The sequence below is a fragment of the Rhinichthys klamathensis genome, unplaced genomic scaffold (assembly GCF_029890125.1).
Source record: "Rhinichthys klamathensis goyatoka isolate OS25496 unplaced genomic scaffold, OSU_Roscu_1.1 h1tg000196l_1, whole genome shotgun sequence".
Lineage (NCBI taxonomy): Eukaryota > Metazoa > Chordata > Actinopteri > Cypriniformes > Leuciscidae > Rhinichthys > Rhinichthys klamathensis.
Window position 1 is genome coordinate 6,314,631 of NW_026606722.1, and position 18,465 is coordinate 6,333,095.

Consider the following 18,465-nt stretch of genomic DNA (forward strand, 5'->3'; position numbering starts at 1 on the left):
TTAGATTTTTGTCAATTTTTTTAATGAAAGATCAAAAGGATAAACAATGTAGATTTATTTTAGAGCCATCTTAGATCATATTTACCAGGGGTGCCAATAATTCTGAACACAACTCTATCATCAATTGAGCCCAATCAGATTACTATTAAAAGGTAAGATCAGGTTTGATCAAGATAATATTATTTTTACATTTAGGTAGCCTACATATGTAAAGCAGAAGGCCATGTGACCAAAAAGATACTGTATGGGAGTTCAGGGGTTTCCTCTTTTATAACCATTTTTATATTTTGCTTAAAATAAGTATCTACTAAAGGCAAACCAACAATGTACATAATCAAAACCCCATCATTATTAGCAGAAAACAAGGTGAACCAGACATTTTAAGTTTAAGGTTGAAATTTCCTTGCCATCTACAAATCATTTCCCCACTTATAACATAATTTATTATGAAATGCTCTTAACATGCCGATTCATAATGCAAAGTGTAGATGAAAAAAGATCTTGTCACAAACCTGGTTTAAATGGTTAGAGTCATGTGTGACAGATGCTGCATTCTCGTTTTCAGCAGTGTTTTTATTTAAATATTCACCTATTTTACTGCTCACCGTGTTTCAGCTACTGCTCTTAAAATAATTGCGTCATCTGCAGCTCTTAATGTGGCTCTTTTAACGTCTTTAGCGGGGGAGAGAAGCAACGCGCACCGAAAGGGGTTGAATGAAGCATGTTTGGCTCTAGATAAAAATATTAGAGGATGTAGCGCCGAAAGATCATTAAAATAAACAACCCTGAACGCTTGTGGTGTGAACCACACCGTTGTTTTGACGCATTGTTCAATTTAACTAGAAACGGTAAAACGTTGCTACCGTTCTCATTATGTCTTGTGGTTCGGTTGAAACCAAGCCGTGGTCTACTATTTGAGGATGCCTGTTATAGACAAACCCCACACAGCTAAAAGGGAGTTCAGTGTGACCAGTGTGAGTGTTTGTCTCTGTGTGTTTTGAGATCCCAGCCATTAAAATTAATTGTCTGGTGGACAATGAAATTAGTGAAAAAATCCCATAGACTTACAAACAGGGAGGGACACCATCTTGCGACAATTTTTTGCATGGGCAAGCACCACTCACATTTTCTTTAGGAAATGTAGAAACTAATTATTATTGTAGAGTTATTCTATTAGAGGTATTTAAGAGAAGACTTTAATATTTTCTCTCTCTCTCTCTCTCTCTCTCTCTCTCTCTCTCTCTCTCTCTCTCTCTCTCTCTCTCTCTCTCTCTCTCTCTCTCTCTCTCTCTCTCTCTCTCTCTCGCACTCACACACACACACACACACACACACACACACACACACACACACACACACACACACACACACACACACACACACACACACACATTCCATTATACAATGTCTGGAATATTAATCATTTATTTCGAGCTCTCTTCTCCTCTTTTAATGTTTCTTTGTGCCACAACCAGGCTTTTTTTCCATCTGTGTTTTTTTTGTCTCTGATGCAATTTGTACTCTGAGCTCCTGGCTGCTTTCTAATGGAGGCTTTCTCAGAGTCTGTTACCCCGTGTCATTACCAGGCGCGATAAATATAATAAGAAGTCGCTTTTTAAGAGTTGCTGTCCTATTCAGCTGCGAAGAGCGACAGGATATTTTGTCAGTCATTTGGTTTCTATTTCTGTGGTGTCGCACTGGGTAGCCCTGCCTATGGTGAAATCTCATTGGTCCAAAATCCTGCTCCATACAACTGTATCATAATAGTCAAATGTGTAATTTGTTTCTGTTACAATGCTTTTTCTTATCCAAACTTAATTTTCAGTGACAACTACAAGTTTGAGGTTGGTAAGATCTTTAAATGCTTGGCTCACCAAGGCTGCATTTATTTGATCAAAAAACAGTCCAAACAGTAATATTGTGAGATATTATTACAATTTAAAGTAACTGTTTTCTACTTTAATATTTTAACATATTTTGAAATAGAATTTATTCCTGTGATGTCAAAGCTGAATTTTCAGCATCATTTCTTCAGTCTTCAGTGTCACATGATCCTTCAGAAATCATTCTAATATGCTGATTTGATGCTCAAGAAACATTTCTGATTATTATCAATGTTGACAACAGTTGTGCTGCTTAATATTTTTTAATAGAAAGTAAAAAAAGAAGAAGCATTTATTGGAAATAGAAACCTTTTGTAACATTATACATATTCAATTTTGATCAATTTAATGCATCCTCAATGAATAAAAGTAATACTGAGCCCAATCTTTTAAACGGTAATCAAGATAATTTTAATATTTATGGTACTTGTGTTTGACAATGTCAAAATCCTAAGATTCACTGCAAAGGCAATTAATGGGCCGTCAGTGAGCATGTCACACTAACCGATCTAAGGCTGTTGATTTTGCCTTGCAATGAAAATTGTCTCAAGGAGAGTGCAGTGGATTTACATCTGGTGGTCACGGCACACACACACACTTACACACGCATGCCCTTCTACAGGGGCTTATAACTCCATTTCACATGCACACGCAGCACACCTTTATATTTTCTAACATAAACACACTCTAACTTCACAGTAATACTTCACAAAGAGCACGACGGGAACAGGGGGCGCAGTAGGACACGCTTTGACACATTCCTGGCCAGTCTCTCTCTTTCTCTCAGTCTCTAACATTCTGTCTCTACGAGCGCAGCCTCTTTAGTTTCAAGTGCGGGTGTGTCTGGGATTGATTAGCTGCTTAATTGGAGAGATGTTGGTATGCTGCGGTGAGCGTGCACACACACACACACACAGCTTTGACACAGAGAGAGGCATGGCAGACTATTGTAAACACACCCAGGGCTGCACCACGATCAATTAGATGCTCAAACACACACACACACACACACACACACACATCCATCACTTCAAGCACTCTGTATAAAGATATTCAAGCTCTCATAAACTCCACACTCATTCCCACTCACCAGCAGAAACATACCACCCAGCACTCAGAAAAATCCCCTTTTCTTCTCTCTTGCTCTTTTAAACACACACACACACACACGCTCTAATGACCTAATGATTCATACTGTGCCCTTTACACCCACCAACTCCCTAGTGTCAGAGCGACCAGTGATGTCAGGCGGTAGATGTCGTTTTTGTCTCAGCGGTGACACCAGTCTGGCATGGGACGGGGAAAGAACACACACGAGAAGTGCTCATGAGAAAAGCAGAGTGATTTTTCGTCCACTTTGTTCCACATTTTTTGCATCAGTGTGCATTGCATCCGGGTTCATAATGTGACGTCGAGTAGTTATGTGCGGTTCTGGATTCACTCAAGACTGTGATTAAAGGAATGCTTTGGGTTTAACATATGCTATGACATCTGAAACGATAACCACAGACAATAATTACAACCCGCTCATCAGTTTGTTAAAACAAACAAAAGTAGTTTTTTTAGTAATGCATTTACAAAGGAAACCTCTCCTCATAGACTTCCATTGTTAGTGCATTACAGTAAATGCGATTTTAGTTTTGTTTGTTTTTATAAACTGATGGATGGAAACATAACATGTTTAACTCTTTCCCTGCCTCTTTCCCTGCCATTTATGAGACAACGCTTCCCCGCCATTGAAGTAAATTTCCAGCTCTCTGTGTTTTCACTGTTATACGGTAGGGGGTGCTATTACACATCTTCTGAAAGAGTTCTGAATCTTCTGATCAAAACACAGGCAAAAAAGAAACAGAAACAAGCGATAGTAAAATAACGTGAAAATCAACATTAAACAGCATATAAATCAAAACTGCCTAATGCTACCGAATGAAATGTCGACCCAGGACGAGCTACAGGACTTGTGAAGCTTTGGGGGTGTTTATGGACTCAATCTACTCTAACTATTTTTTTATCATCGTTCTGAATCCAGTCTGGATGTAGCTGAAAAATTCATTCAGCTAGAATAAACTCGAAATATCTATATTTTTGACTACACTAGTTACAAGGTCACATGAATTAAAAAAAAAAAATGATGTGCACTTATAATTAATTTATAATTAATACTGCAATATTCCTTAAAAAAATGAGAAGTCAAAAATGACAAAAGCACATAACCATAACTTAAACTAAAATTTAAAAAAAAAAAAGCTAATTCAAAATATATATAAAAAATACTATAATAGTATATAAATAATACTGAAATAACACTGCATGCATCTAAGACTTTGGGATATGATCTAAGCTTCAGTTAAAACATAATAAGCCCTGTAAACGTAGCCAAATATTATTTTTGGATGCACACAGATTGTTTTGTTGATGTTGTGCATACAACATTTTTAGGTCTAAATCCTTTTAAAAGTCAGAGCCGTACTTTGTGGTTTTGGAATGGCAAATAAAGTTCAGTACATTCACAAGCGCCGCAGTTATCCTGCCATAAATATCATGAACTACCAATGAATTATGAATCGTTTAACCGCAAAACTGTATTCCACACATTACACCTTATTAGGAGGGTCTGCAAAGCAAATTATGTTTGGATGCTTGGATCAGTGTATCGCTTATGCAGTTATATACAGTATGTAAACTTTTGGACTAAACGGTTATAAAAAAGAATTTTTCAGTTATAGAAATTAGTAGCACTGAGTCATATCTGTGCTTGCAAAAACAGTGTTTTGTAGCTGAGTTTTATGAGATCAAAGCATGTGAGAATGTGGTTGCTTTGGTGTGTGGGTTGTTTTAGTGTATGCGTGTCCGAATTGACCTGGTCTTAGGCCGCGTTCTTGTAGCCGTTTTCTTATCAGCCGCAGACTAAATCAAATACACGCTGGTACGTTATACTTTAAGCCTCTTACCCCACAGGCACAACAATGAGAAACAATAGCCACAAAAAGAGAGAGAAATAAGAGGGAAACAAAAGGAGGAGAGGAACAACAGTATAATTAGGGGGAATGTGGAACAGATGGAGAGAGATGGGCTCCAGATTCCTGCCTTTCTCGGAGCGAGGGGGAAAAAGGAGGGAGAGAGAAACTGGGTAGAAATATACGAGACAAAAGTAAAAAGTGGGAATGGGAAGGACGGATAAAAAGTTGAGATAGGACAAAACCTGGGGGAAAAATTAGATTAGAATCAGATTGGAAAGAGTGAATTTTCATCTCAAACAGGGCAGAAGGGGTGGTCTGGGGTTTGTGGTTTTGGACAGATGATATGTGTGAGCGAGAGAGGGTTTTGCTGCGTTTGTTTGTGCGGGAGTGGACGTGCTGCCATGGGAACCAGCTAACAGATTACTTTCCCTGTAGGAACGTGTATAAGGACTACAGGCATCTGGAGCTGGCCTGTGACACTCAGGACGATGTGGACAGCTGGAAGGCCTCTCTGCTGCGAGCTGGGGTTTACCCAGAGAAAACCACAGTAAGCACGGTCGGGAACCCATTGGATTCTGTACCTGTACGCTAAAATCTGTGGCCTAATACTTCAAAATAAAGGGCTTTATAGCCAGATGCCATGTGGAAATTCATAAGCTCCACTCAAAACTTTTTATTCCCTAGTTCTTAAAACCAACACCATGTGTTAGTGCTTTAAATGAATAGTTAAAAAAAAAAAAGCCCCATGTCACCCCATGGCTTTTTCTTTCTTGGAACACAAAAGGAGAAGTTCTTAAGAAAGTTCATGCTGCTCTTTTCCACACAATGAAAGCAGACCAGACCAAAAATGCACCATAGAAGTAGTTTATACGACTTATGTTTCATATTTCATCCCTGCCTCTGAATATGCCTACTTCCCTACAAAAACACAGTTTATGAAATGAGTAGTATGTCCGAATTTGTAGTATTCATAAAACAGTAGGTGAAAAGTACCTGAATGACCTACTACTTCCACTGAAAAGTGTGCATCCAATGGACAATTTACTGTCCCATGAGGCTACGGTAGGAGTGCAGTGAAGTGACACAACTGGCGCGGTTGTTCACATGACAATGACAACATGATGGATGTTGTATGTCCGAATTTCATTCATACTACACACATTCATAACATGTATATAGAACCTCACATTCACCCGAGATCTGCCTTTAACCAATGGATAGAACCAAGTTTTTTCTTTTTCAATAGTCTGGTTCAGTCTGATATACATCACTATATGTAAGAAAATATATTTTTCATCGCAACTTTGATGCTCATGAAGATTCTTCCTCATCAAATATCAGGCAGTATTTGATTTCGGACGCAGCTCTTTTTTTATTTGCCTTTGCGTAATTGGCATGTATGCATATAACTTCATATTCAAGTGATTTGTTAGGAGACAATGAGAACCCCAAAAAGCGATCATATGGCTTCAAAAGACTTGGATTATAGTCATAAGTAGAACTTTTATGATGATTTTTGTTCTTTTTGTATTTGTCCACATTCACTTTTATTGTATGGAAAAAAGTAGTGTGAACATTATGCCTAACTTCTCTTTTTGTGTTCCATAGAAGAAAGTAAATAATTACAGAATATTAACTTGAGTAAACTATTGAATCCAGAAACCAATACTGAAGAACCTATGAAATAGCATCAGCATTTGGCAATCTCCAAAGAGCCAAATGACTAACTCAAGAATCCTTTAATGAACCATAAAGGGATAGTTCACCCAGAAATGAAAATTGTGTCTTCACGTACTACTCACCCTCATGTCGCTCCAAACCAATACGTTTTTTATGCATCTTCAAAACATAAATAAAGATAATTTGAATGAAACCTGAGAGATTTCTATCCTTCCCGAAAGTCAATTCCACCAAAATGTTGATACTTCATAAAGTTATGAAGACATTGTATAAGAAATCCATATGAATTGAGTGGTTTAATCCAAGTCTTCTGAAGACATCAATTATGGTAAACAGAAGCTCAACTGTACTTGCTTGATAAACCTCATAGTTCTTGCACGTCCAGCAAGCACGTTTGAGCTTTCATTTACCATATTTGATGTGAATGGGTGTTGATTAATGTTTATATGTGAATAAAAGCCTAAATTAAATCTGTTCATCATATAAAGCGATTGTGTCTGGATTAAACTGCTCGTTTCATATGGATTATTTTAACAATGTCTTTATGAACTTTTTGTCAGTGTTTTGGTTCAATACATTTTCCAAATTAATTCAAAATCTTATTCAAATATATCTTAATTTGGGTTTCGAAGATGAACCTGAAAGTGTTGGTTTGGAACAACAGTAGGTTGAATGATGATGACAGAATTTTCATTTTTGGGTGAACTATCCCTTAAAACACTTCAAAGAACCAATGAAGAACCTTTATTTTTAATGTCCTAATTTCCCATTCTTTACAAGCTGCAGTGTTTCAAGAAATGTACAGAGATTATACATACACATAATAGCCAGGCCCGTACGGCATCTATGCACATAGAGTGTTGCAGAAACCTCCAGATATTTCTGCAGAACTGGAGCGCCTCTCGTTTGACACATTTCACATTTTATTGCTCAGAATTCTACAGATTTTGCTCTAAAATCAGTGCATAAAAAGTAGATTCCATCGAGGCCTTCTAATAACGTAGTGGACTGTAGTTCGGATAGCTCTCACTCCTGTAGCGTTTCTCCCTCTCTCTCTGTGTGTGTGTGTGTGTTTGACTCTACGGCTGCAGGCTTCATGGTGGCTGTGCTCTGGGGTCAGAAGCTCTGCTGCATTCCTCAGCTCTTGTGTCACACCATGGAGGATCAGCGAGGGAGGGGGCTCTGAGCTCTGTTTCTAATCAGCTCCCTTGCTTTTTTTCTTCACGCTCCCCTCCATCCCCCTCTTTCTGTCTTTATGTATGCTTTGGAGCTACATGTTGAGTGATGTCACAGTTCTGTCAGGGTTCCCCATAATTTGCTTTGACAGAAGTCAACCACACCCCCTCCGACAGTCACTGAAGTAAAACTCATTATTTCCTTGCTTCTCGTCTTTTTATCCCCCAACATCTCTTTTTACCGGCGTAGTTCTCTTCATTTATGCGCACTCATTGCCCTCTGAAACATCTTTCTCATCCCTCTACGCTGATTGTACATTTCCCATCCAGATTTGTCTTTTTTTTCTGATTGGTCAGGTGGATGGAGAGAGTTCAGGCCAGGCGGAGAGCTTCTCCATGGACCCTCAGCTAGAGCGTCAGGTCGAGACCATCCGCAACCTGGTGGACTCGTACATGAGCATCGTCTACAAAAGCATTCGAGACCTAATGCCCAAGACCATCATGCACCTCGTCATCAACAATGTCTGTGCCCTTTGCATCTAACACTGACATAACATCCGATACAGAAGGAAAAACAATGAAATCACATCAAATGCATTTGTTTTAAAATGTCTACCCAAATACTTTTTAAGTAAGATGAAGAGATATGTATTTTTTTGTAAATCTATATTTTATTAAAAAAAGTATTCTGGTAACATTAGGTCTTCTCACAGGGAAACTGTGAGATTAACTGTTTTTAGATTATTTATTACAATCTTTTTTTTAAATACTATAACAAATATTCTACTTCTAAGTATTCTACACTATGAACAGTAAAAAGTTGTTAAATGTCTAAATATAGAACTGTAGACTTCTAAACTTTATAGTTAGATATTTCAAAACCTTTTTGCACTTGAATTGTTACAGCAATAGTATTCAAAATGTATTTTGGGTCAGAAATGTTGAATTTTTTTATTTTGTGATATTCAGAAATATGAACTTTTGATTCCATGTGTGGGCAGGTTTCGGTGTAAATAAATGTACCATCTTTTTGGCCCAATTTATATTTAAAAAAAACAATTCCAGACTATTTTGTTTCACTGTGGACTTTATATTCAAGGTTTAATTTCAAGGACAATAACTAAAATGATATCTATTTAAGTTTCTAAGTTTTAATAAGCGTTCTAATTCTATGAGAATAACGAACTCCACACCACTACTTTAACAATAACGACTTGGGGTGTAACAATACATTGTGTCACAATTTAACGCAATTCAAAAATGCAACAATACGTATCGTGGATAGTGACAATATGTGTTGTGTATTGATTTTTCCAGCTGATGAATTATAAAAACATTTACTGCCAATCAGGAACCATCGGACTTTAAAGATCTTGAACATATAAAGTGGCAGACAACATAACTGCAGTGCGTGCTTATAATAAACACAATGTTATCGTCCCTTGGTGTGGATGCCAGTATAGTTCTCGTTATAATTATCGTTCTTGGTGTGAACAGCCTTTGTGTAGTTGGCTGTTCAGCTAGTCATGTAATCTCAACATGAAGCAGGAACCATCCTAATGCAGAATAAAACTATGTCATCATCTCAGTGTATTTTTTTATACATTTTGTCTAAACTCCTATTCAGCTTTTCTTTTTATATATTTCTATATTCTTCATCCGTAGGTAGAGGAGTTTATCCACGCTGAGTTGCTGGCTCAATTGTATTCTTCAGGAGATCAGTACTCTCTGATGGATGAGTCTCCTGAACAGGCCCTGCGCAGAGAGGAGGTGCTGCGTACCCACTCCGCTTTGAAGGAGGCTCTAAACATCATCACTGACATCTCCACCTCTACCATCTCCACCCCGTTGCCACCCCCCGTGGATAACTCCTGGCTTCACAGTGGCTCGCTACACCGAAGGTACTTCACCTCTCCATTTCCTGTTCAAGGTGTCTCCATCATCACTCCACCTCATCATCCAGCGGTGCTGTTCTGTACTAGAGTTTAAACCCCTAGAGTTTAAACCAGCACATAATTAATGGTGGACAGTTGGCACTAACACAGAGTGAATCACAAGGATTCCAGGTAATATCATGGAATATTCCAGGCCTAGAAAACTAATTGAGATTAATAACAAATTAAAAGTCATGGAAAGTAAATTTTTCTTGTGTTGGATGCTGTAGAGTGAAACCCACAGTGTTGTCCAGTATACGAGTTGGGTTGGTTCTTTTAAATGAATTGTTGAACCATTTATTAGAGAATTTGTCTGAATCAAAATTATTCTTTAAAACTGTTATCCAGTAAACACATATGACTCCAAAGGTAATGGAGATGTTATACCCCACCCACACTGTTAATCCTTCTGGCCCTATCATATACCTGGTGCAATGCGGCGCCGGGCGCGACGCAAGTGTTTATTGCTAGTTTCAGCCCGACGCAGTTATCATTTTCACGTCCTGCGCCACGTTGTTTAAATAGCAAATGCATTTGCGCCCATCTGTGCGCCCATGGGCGTGCTGGTCTGAAAAAGAGGTGTGTTCAGGGCAGGCGCATTGTTGGCCCGTTGCTATTTTGAGGCAACTTAAATAGATTTGGCATGTTTGTGTGCTGCTGCGCGTCACTGTGTCTGTAATAAGCAGAGTGTATGCGCGATGTGGACCTGCCTATAGACCTTATGCACCAGAGAAACGAGGGCGCCGCCATCTTTAGAATATTGTCTTTGAACTTCCGTTTTTGCGGTCGCTCTGTATATTTCTATGGCATCGCTGTCCAGGAGTAATTAGCTGGTGAAGTTGATTTACTTATTGTAGAGTTAACAAAAGTTATCATGAGCATTGTAATGTTTATGATAAGCATTGTAAAGCATATGTCTTAACAAATGGACCTTGGGAATTTTTTTTAACGAGCCGTTCATTCATAACTACGCAAGATCGCTGTGAAATACAGACCGGAAGTCAAAAGACAATGAGCTCAGCGCGGAAAAGGGGCGTGGCTACATAAGGTCTATAGGCGCATATTACTAACGAGCTCTTTAAATACCGTAAAACTTCAAATAATAGCCGAGTCCCTAATAGACGCCTGTCTCTTTTACACGCCTGGTTAGGCTGCAGGTTTGGGTAAATAACGGCCGGTCTCAAATAGAGGCCGGGTCTGTTTTTTAGTTTCGGGTTGTATTTAATCCTCTAAAACCCTCAGATCGTCCGCTTTTTGGCGGCCACCAAAGCAATTTTTTCGTCCCTCCAAAGCCTTTTTTGATCGATGAGTGATGTAGAATAGAATGACTGCTGCGCTTGACAGGGCGCGTTACGAGCAGAGAGAGAGAGAGAGAGAGAGAGCGCCCCAGCCGCGCGCGCCCCAGCCGCGTGCGCGCACTCTCACGTCTTCAAACAACAGGAGCGCTGTCTTGCTCTCTCTCCCTCGCGCATATGAACAACATCTCAACACTAAATTATAAAGGCCGGTCTCATATAGACGCCTGTCTCAAATACAAGCCGGTGCAGTTCGACGATTTGGGAAAATAAAAGCCCGGGCTACTATTTGAAGTTTTACGGTAACAACATTGCACAAGTGCACTTGCGCCGTGCTTAGATCGTTAAAATAGGGCCCTTCGTTCACGCCTCTCTCTCTCTCTCTCTCTCTCTCTCTCTCTCTCTCTCAGGTCTCCTCCAGGTTATAGTATCCCTAAGAAGCATCCTGCTCCGGCTGCTCCTTCTCTACCAGTTCGCTTGGAAGGCCTGGACCCACCTGTCTCCAACAGCACAGTCACCACAAACACTAGCAGCCGCCCCAAACGAGTCCCTCCTGGTGTTCCCAGGTAAACATCAGATCTGGACCTGAAGTCACACACTAGCTGCTTTAGACCAAGTCTTGGTACATTTCAACAAAATCAATTTCTGTACGCTAAACCACGACATGATTCATCAACTAATGTTTATTTATTGCATGAAAGGGGATTTCATGTGTGTTCTCTCCATCAACAACACAGCTGAATAAGCCTTTGATTATTAACATACCCAGTGACTAGGGTGGAATCAGGTGCGTCAGCACTGAAATAGGCAGAATATTTTAAATGAAACTCAGTGACCTGTAACTTCACAGCATTTTAAACAGTATTTCAACAGTTTTCCAAGCTTGAAAGCTTTGGTGAACTTGTGGTTTCCTCTTTCCCAAGTTTCACCTCCTGTGACTCTATGTTGTACTTTCATAAGTGCTTAGGAAACAAGGTGCGGTCACGTTAATTTTAGCAAAGTTTCGCATGCAAAAAAAGAGATGTATGAAGCACTGCACACACGGAAGTTACTTTAAAACCAACCAGCTTTCTGTTGGTATTTACACTAACTCCGTCCCACTGACGTATGGTTGGGCCAGACAAAATTACGGAAGACGTTGGCTTATTAGAAGTAGCAATAGTGTAGGGGTAAGACGCATGGCATAAAGTTTTGACGCAAATCCGTCTTTTGACGAACTCGCTCTACTGTCTTTTCCCATCACATATCTGATCGGAAAGGCATTTATTAAAAAAAAAAAATGAAGAAAATCTTCAAGAAGTGGAAATAAAGTGTCTAACGTGTGTTTAATAATAAAGTGTTTATCGGTTAGGGTTATGGGTAGGTGTAGGGAGGGCTTTATTGTCCCAATAAGGCGGCATCCATTTAATAATTTTAATAAATATAATCATTTACACTCTATGTTATTATTGCATACCGTTTAATATACAACAACACTGAGGTGCAAATACTTCCTGTCTCTATTTATAACTATAAATAGCACCTAACTAATATTTACACAGCCTATTGCAAAGAAAATACTGCTATTTTTACATAGGTCTAGTGTAAATAGAATCTATCGCTATTTTCACTGAGTTTAAATAGCATATATTGCTACTAAATAAATTCAATATAAATATGTATTTATTAATATATAAGATCAATTTAAAAATTGCTTCCACCATGATTCTTTTATTCACATGCACACCCCCAAATCCAAAAGTCAGAAAGTGTTCAGTTGCAACAAACCCCTTAAGTTAAGAAAACAGTTAAGTTATAATTATAGGGTATTATCATTAAGGGTTTTCTGAACCGATGGGTTTTGCTGCAACCAGCTACAGATTTTCCCACTGGCAATTATGGCATTGTGGTGACGTTCATATGCATTTTTCTCATAAATACGATAATTCTGCCATGGCAGCATATGATTGTTAAAAAACTATTTAAGATCCTCTAGTTCTGCTATCGTTCCCAAAATGTTGGGATTTATGCTCGTACTGAACACAACTAATAGGACTCTCTGTGTCCCAAGAGCGAGGCTTGTTCTTGGATCCGTCTTTAGGATTAGTCTCGAAGCGGTGCGCTCAGAGACCAGAACTCTTTGTGATATATACGCATACCTACCTTCATATGCATGATAGATGAGACCACGTGCTCTCCGGTCCCAAAACTACAGCACTAGATCACAGACACTGATGTCTCCACACAACATGAACATATGGTCTTCAGTGTGAAGGGGAAAAAAAGAAGAACATTAACTTCAACATATGTCATTACTCAATCACACAGGCAAACATATTTACATTTTAAGGCTTTTCAAAATTTTCAAGGAACACTGCATTGAAAGTATGTTGGTATTTGTAGGTAAAACACAAACTGTCAAAAAATGTCAAGGTCATAAATTCACCACCCAAGAAAGATGTAGAATTCATATAGAACTTCATGGTATAGTGTTTAATTATACATCATGCTAGTGTTTAAGTGTTTTCTGACTTTATTTTATAATGATTTATTGCACAAAAACTCATGGTGTCTGGATGATTTCAATTGTATTACACTTTATTATTATTTTTGTTTTGTTTTGCATTTTATATATTATTTAAAATTTTAATTAATAACCAATTCAATATTGATATTACATTTATATTCATATAATTTTATATAAAAATCTATTTAGTAGCACTTTATATGAAAATATTAATTATTTTTCAAAAAAATTTAAACACTTTTTTTATATTCTCTTTATAGGAAGATTTATAATTCATTATGATAAATTAAATCAGTATATGAAACAATTATATTTGATATACAGTCATGGTGAGAATTATTGGCACCCTTGGTAAATATGAACAAAGAAGCCTGTAAAAATAAATATGCATTGCTAATCCTTTTGATCTTTTATTCAGAAAAATGCACACAATTCTAACCTTTCATTGAAGTAAATTAATTGAAAATGTGGGGAAAATCTCTTTATGAAATAAATGGGACAATTAGCACCCTTTTATTAAATACTTTTTGCAGCCTCCTTTTTCCACAATAATAGCTCTGATTCTTCTCCTATAATGTCTGATGATTTTGGAGAACACCTGACGAGATCAGAGAGCATTCCTCCATACAGAATCTCTCCAGATTCCCAGATCCATGTTGGTGCTTCTTCTCTTCAGTTCAGCCCACTCATGTTCTATAGGGTTCAGGTCAGGGGACTGGGATGGCCAAGGGAAAAGCTTAATTTCGTGCTCAGTGACACATTTTTGTGTTGATTTTGATGTTTGTTTTGGATCACTGTCCTGATGGAAGATCCAACCACGGCCCATTATAAGATTTCTACCAGAGGTGGTCAGGTTTAAATTTTTTATCTGTTGGTATTTGATAGAATCCACGACACCATCTGAAAAAGATGCCCAGGACCTCCAGCAGAAAAATAGGCCCACAACATTAAAGATCCAGTGGTATATTTAACTGTGGCCATCTGGAGGGTTTGCTGCCAAAAAGCTCTTTTTTTAGTTTCATCTGACCACAGAATCCGGTCGCCTTTGAAGTTCCAGTCGTGTCTGACAACTGAATATGCAGCAGTTTGTTTTCGGATGAGCGGAGAGGATTTTTCTTGAAACCTGTGTGTTTAAAAAAAAAAAATCAACATATGGTGATGTAGGTACCGTTTGATAATTTTGTTCACGCTTTCTGACCCTAAAACTCAACTAATCTCTGTAATTCTCCATCTGTGATCCTTGGAGAGTCTTTGGCCACTCAAACGTTCCTCCTTTCTGCGCATTAAGACAACATAGACACTCGTCCTCTTCCAGGCAGATTCGTAAGAGAATTTGGCCTTTGTGTTTATCATATTTAAACTCCTGTGAAGCAAGAAGTCATGGCTGAACATGTTCCTAGTCACCCTGGTGTGCTAAAAAATGTAAATATTAATGGGAATATACTTCAGAGATATTTAAATTCTATGGGTGCCAATAATTGTGTCCAACGTGTTTTGGAGAAAAACATTTATTACATAATGTTATTTTTTTTCCCTCCACTTCAAATTCTGTTACTTCAATGAGAGGTTCAATTTTTGCAAACTTTTTGAATGAAAGATCAAACAATGCAGATACTTTTTTACAGCCATCTTTTTACCAAGGGTGCCAATAATACTGACCATGACTGTATTTCAAATTATTACAATTTCAATTGTATTTAATTTTACAATTTTAATGTAACATTTTTAATATGTTATATTTCATTTATATTATGAGAATGTCACAATGCAAAAAAAAATTAAATGTTTTTTACCCAATTCAAATTTGATATTATACTTGTTATTTTTATTAATTAATTTGTATACATTTATTATATATATATAAATCTTCTTCATTATAAGATTTCATATTATAATATAATTATAATGTTTTGATGTGTTGTTTGTCCTTTTCTTTATAGTAATACGTATTGTCACAATATCTAAAAATCTTAATAATGCTAAAAATAAACGTAATTTCCTTTTTATACAAATTATATGTTTTGTTTTGTTTTCTTTGGATTTGGGCATGGGACATTATCTGGGCATTTCTTAGCGAGATTCAGAGGTCACTTGAGATGGGTGGAGGTCTTGTTGAAAATGTGTTTTTCATATTTGATTCCCCATTTTCAGCGCAGAGTCTCTATTCTCTTCCGCTGTCCTCCTTTCTTCTTGCTCTCGTCTCGTTTTGATGTCACAGTCGAATCACCAGAGACCGTTTATGAAGGCTTCTCATATTTCATAGTTCTGTGATTTTTGTGTTGGATATCTCTGGTATGTTTTGTATTTCATATGAACAGGAATAAACCAAACCAGAAGCATGACCTCATTAAAGGAGCGCTGGATGAAGGTTATGGTCAACTTCCTGTTCGAACCGTCATATCAGTATGCAGTATTCACAAACAGACCTATCTTTTCCTTTCTCACCATTCCTTTGGCGTTCGTCTCTTTTAGTACTCTCTTCGGTTTCTCCCTCGTGATCTCTCTCTTTCCCGCTCTCTCATTCTTTACCTTCACTTTTTGGCCCAGTTTTCTCGTTCTTTTCTGCCTCATTTCCTTTGTGTTCAGAAACGGTTCAGTTTGGACCTCCACCCTTTTTCTCCTGCTTTTTCTCTCTCTCTCTTTCTCCCCCCGTCGCCCCTTTCTCTAGTTCTCCCACTCACTTTTTCACATTTCCTCTCACCATCACTCATCCCAACTCTCCAAGTTTCCCTCTCTTTCCTTCCACCCCCATTCCCCTTGTCTTTTTTTCTCCTTCACTTTTTGCAGAACTCATTTGAACCTTCAGTTGAAGTCTTCAGTGTGACCCCCGACCAGATTCGGCCTTGTGGACAGTGACAGAACCTGGTGACTGGTGTCTCTCTTGCACCTCATCCACTCCTACAACTACACGCCAGGAGTCTGTAGTGCTTTCTTGTACTTTTAACTTCTGCATTTCTTTCTGTCTTCCAGTAAACCCCCTGGCATTTCCAGGCTGCAAGATCTCGCATGTTTCCTCAAGCGTTGTTTTGCTTTTCTTTCCGTCGTCTCCATCCTTTCTTTTTCTTTCTGTGAAACCGCAGTCCTGTGCTCGCCGCAGCACAGGAAAAATAAAAGCCACTCTCTTCTCTTTCCCATCTCGGAGAGCTGCTCCTTCTGCCAGCTCCATTAGAGAGTGAGATTCCTGAGTCTCCACAGGGATCTTTCCAGGACCAGCTCTGCAGGAATGCTGGACTCATATTCCCCCTACACATACTCGCACACACACAGTCAAGACGTATACCGACACCATAGCCTGCGATTGTAACATGGTCAGCTCACAATAATTAGGTCTTTTGGGCCTAATTAAAGGTGATGTGTTACATTTTCAAAGTTACACAACTTCTATTCCAACATAAGATGTAGAGACAAGTATAAGTCATTTTTCAGTTGATTTCCCTGAAAAGTCCAACACAGTGGCGCTTTTTATTTGAGCATTCTGACCAGCACAACACGGCAACAGTCACGTGAATCTGTTTGTGTAACCAATGGTATTATACTTGCAGTTCTGTCTTGTGATGCTAGAGATCAAACTTCAGCTTTAAGAATGGCAAAAAAAGGGTTTAGAAAATTCACTATAAAAAAAAACTCCTTAAAGAAAAACGGTAACACTTTACGATAAGGTTAAATTAGTTAAAGGGGTCATATGATGCTATTTTAAAAGCTCATTATTTTGTTTATTGGGTGTAATAGAATAGGTTAACATTTACTTTAATGTTCAAAAAAACATTCTTTTCATATACTGTACATTATAGCAGTACCTCGTTTACCAGTCTGTCTGAAACACTCTGATTTCTACAAAGCCCCTCCTTTCAAAAAGCCCCGAGTGATCTGATTGGCCAGCTGACCCAGTGCGTTGTGATTGGCCAAACACCTTAATCACAATATCGGATAAATTATGTGGTTCAGATAACAAAATATTTTGAGTTTCTGTTGATTAAACCAATCTCCTTCATTTTATTACCTTTTTTTTTTTTCATTTCAATGAACTTAAATTTGAAGACAACCAGGTTACTTACTACTTAAAGTTAAACCAACAATATTTTTTTTATATTGTTAAAATATATGATTGTTAAAAATGTATTTGTGTACTCTACCATTCAAACATTTGATTTTGCTAAATAAAATGTTTCAAAGCAACACTAAGTAAGATTTTTTACCTTAAAATAATGTTTCCAAAATCGTTTCAGTGGTTCATTAAGTCGTAACAGGGTGAAAGGCACTTCTGGATTCGCTTTGCGGTCCTATATCTGCTATAACCGCACTATGTAAGATCGCCAGATCGGGTCGCGTTTCTGTAGTTCTAATGAGACTTAAGAAAACTACAAATTTGACTTGATTTACGTCAAGCGTTACAATAGTCATTATTTTGTTTTTCTTTGTTTCTGATGTCGCAATACATCATACTTTCATGAAATCATGCAACATACTCTACCTTGTCTGTGGACATCGTTCATTCCAAATCCGGTGCTGGATAAACCGCAAGCGTGCGTGCGACAGTAGGATGCGCTAGGATAAATTATTTACGACAGCGGTAATGGACAATTCCGCTTCCAACCTGTAGGGCGACCGCAGAGGAAAAGTTACTTGGTGTTGCTTTAATGTTTTTGTAATAAGTCTCTTAAGCTCACCGACGCTGCATTTATTTGTTTGAAAATACCGTAAAAACAGCAATATTGTGAAATATTATTACAATGTAAAATAACTGTTTTCTATTTCAATATCTTTTAAAATGTAATTTATTCCTATGATCAAAGCTGAATTTTCAGCATCATTACTTCAGTGTCACACGATCCTTCAGAAATCATTCTAATATGATGATTTGATGCTCAAGAAACATTTGTCATTATCAATGTTGAAAACAGTTGTGCTGCTTCATATATTTGTGGAAACTGATCATTTTTTTCCTGATGAATAGAAAGTTAAAAAGAATAGCTTTTATTTAAATTAGAAATCTTTTGCATTATAAATTATAAATGTCCTTAACCTAGATTAA

General features: G+C 37.8%; 1 protein-coding gene across 6 annotated transcripts in view; it reads left to right on the forward strand.

Moving 5' to 3' along the window:
- The window catches only part of dnm3a (dynamin 3a), a 57,588-nt gene that overhangs the window by 38,204 nt on the left and 919 nt on the right, over window positions 1-18,465 (forward strand). For 2 of the 6 annotated variants that reach the window (XM_056262775.1, XM_056262777.1), the window contains 4 exons: window positions 5,279-5,399; window positions 8,056-8,220; window positions 9,364-9,599; window positions 11,338-11,493. In XM_056262775.1, coding sequence (XP_056118750.1) covers window positions 5,279-5,399; window positions 8,056-8,220; window positions 9,364-9,599; window positions 11,338-11,493 — 678 coding nt within the window. Of the gene's footprint in view, window positions 1-5,278; window positions 5,400-7,614; window positions 8,221-9,363; window positions 9,600-11,337; window positions 11,494-18,465 lie in introns of those variants that run through there. The other 4 variants (XM_056262776.1, XM_056262778.1, XM_056262779.1 and 1 more) reach the window with 3 other exon arrangements.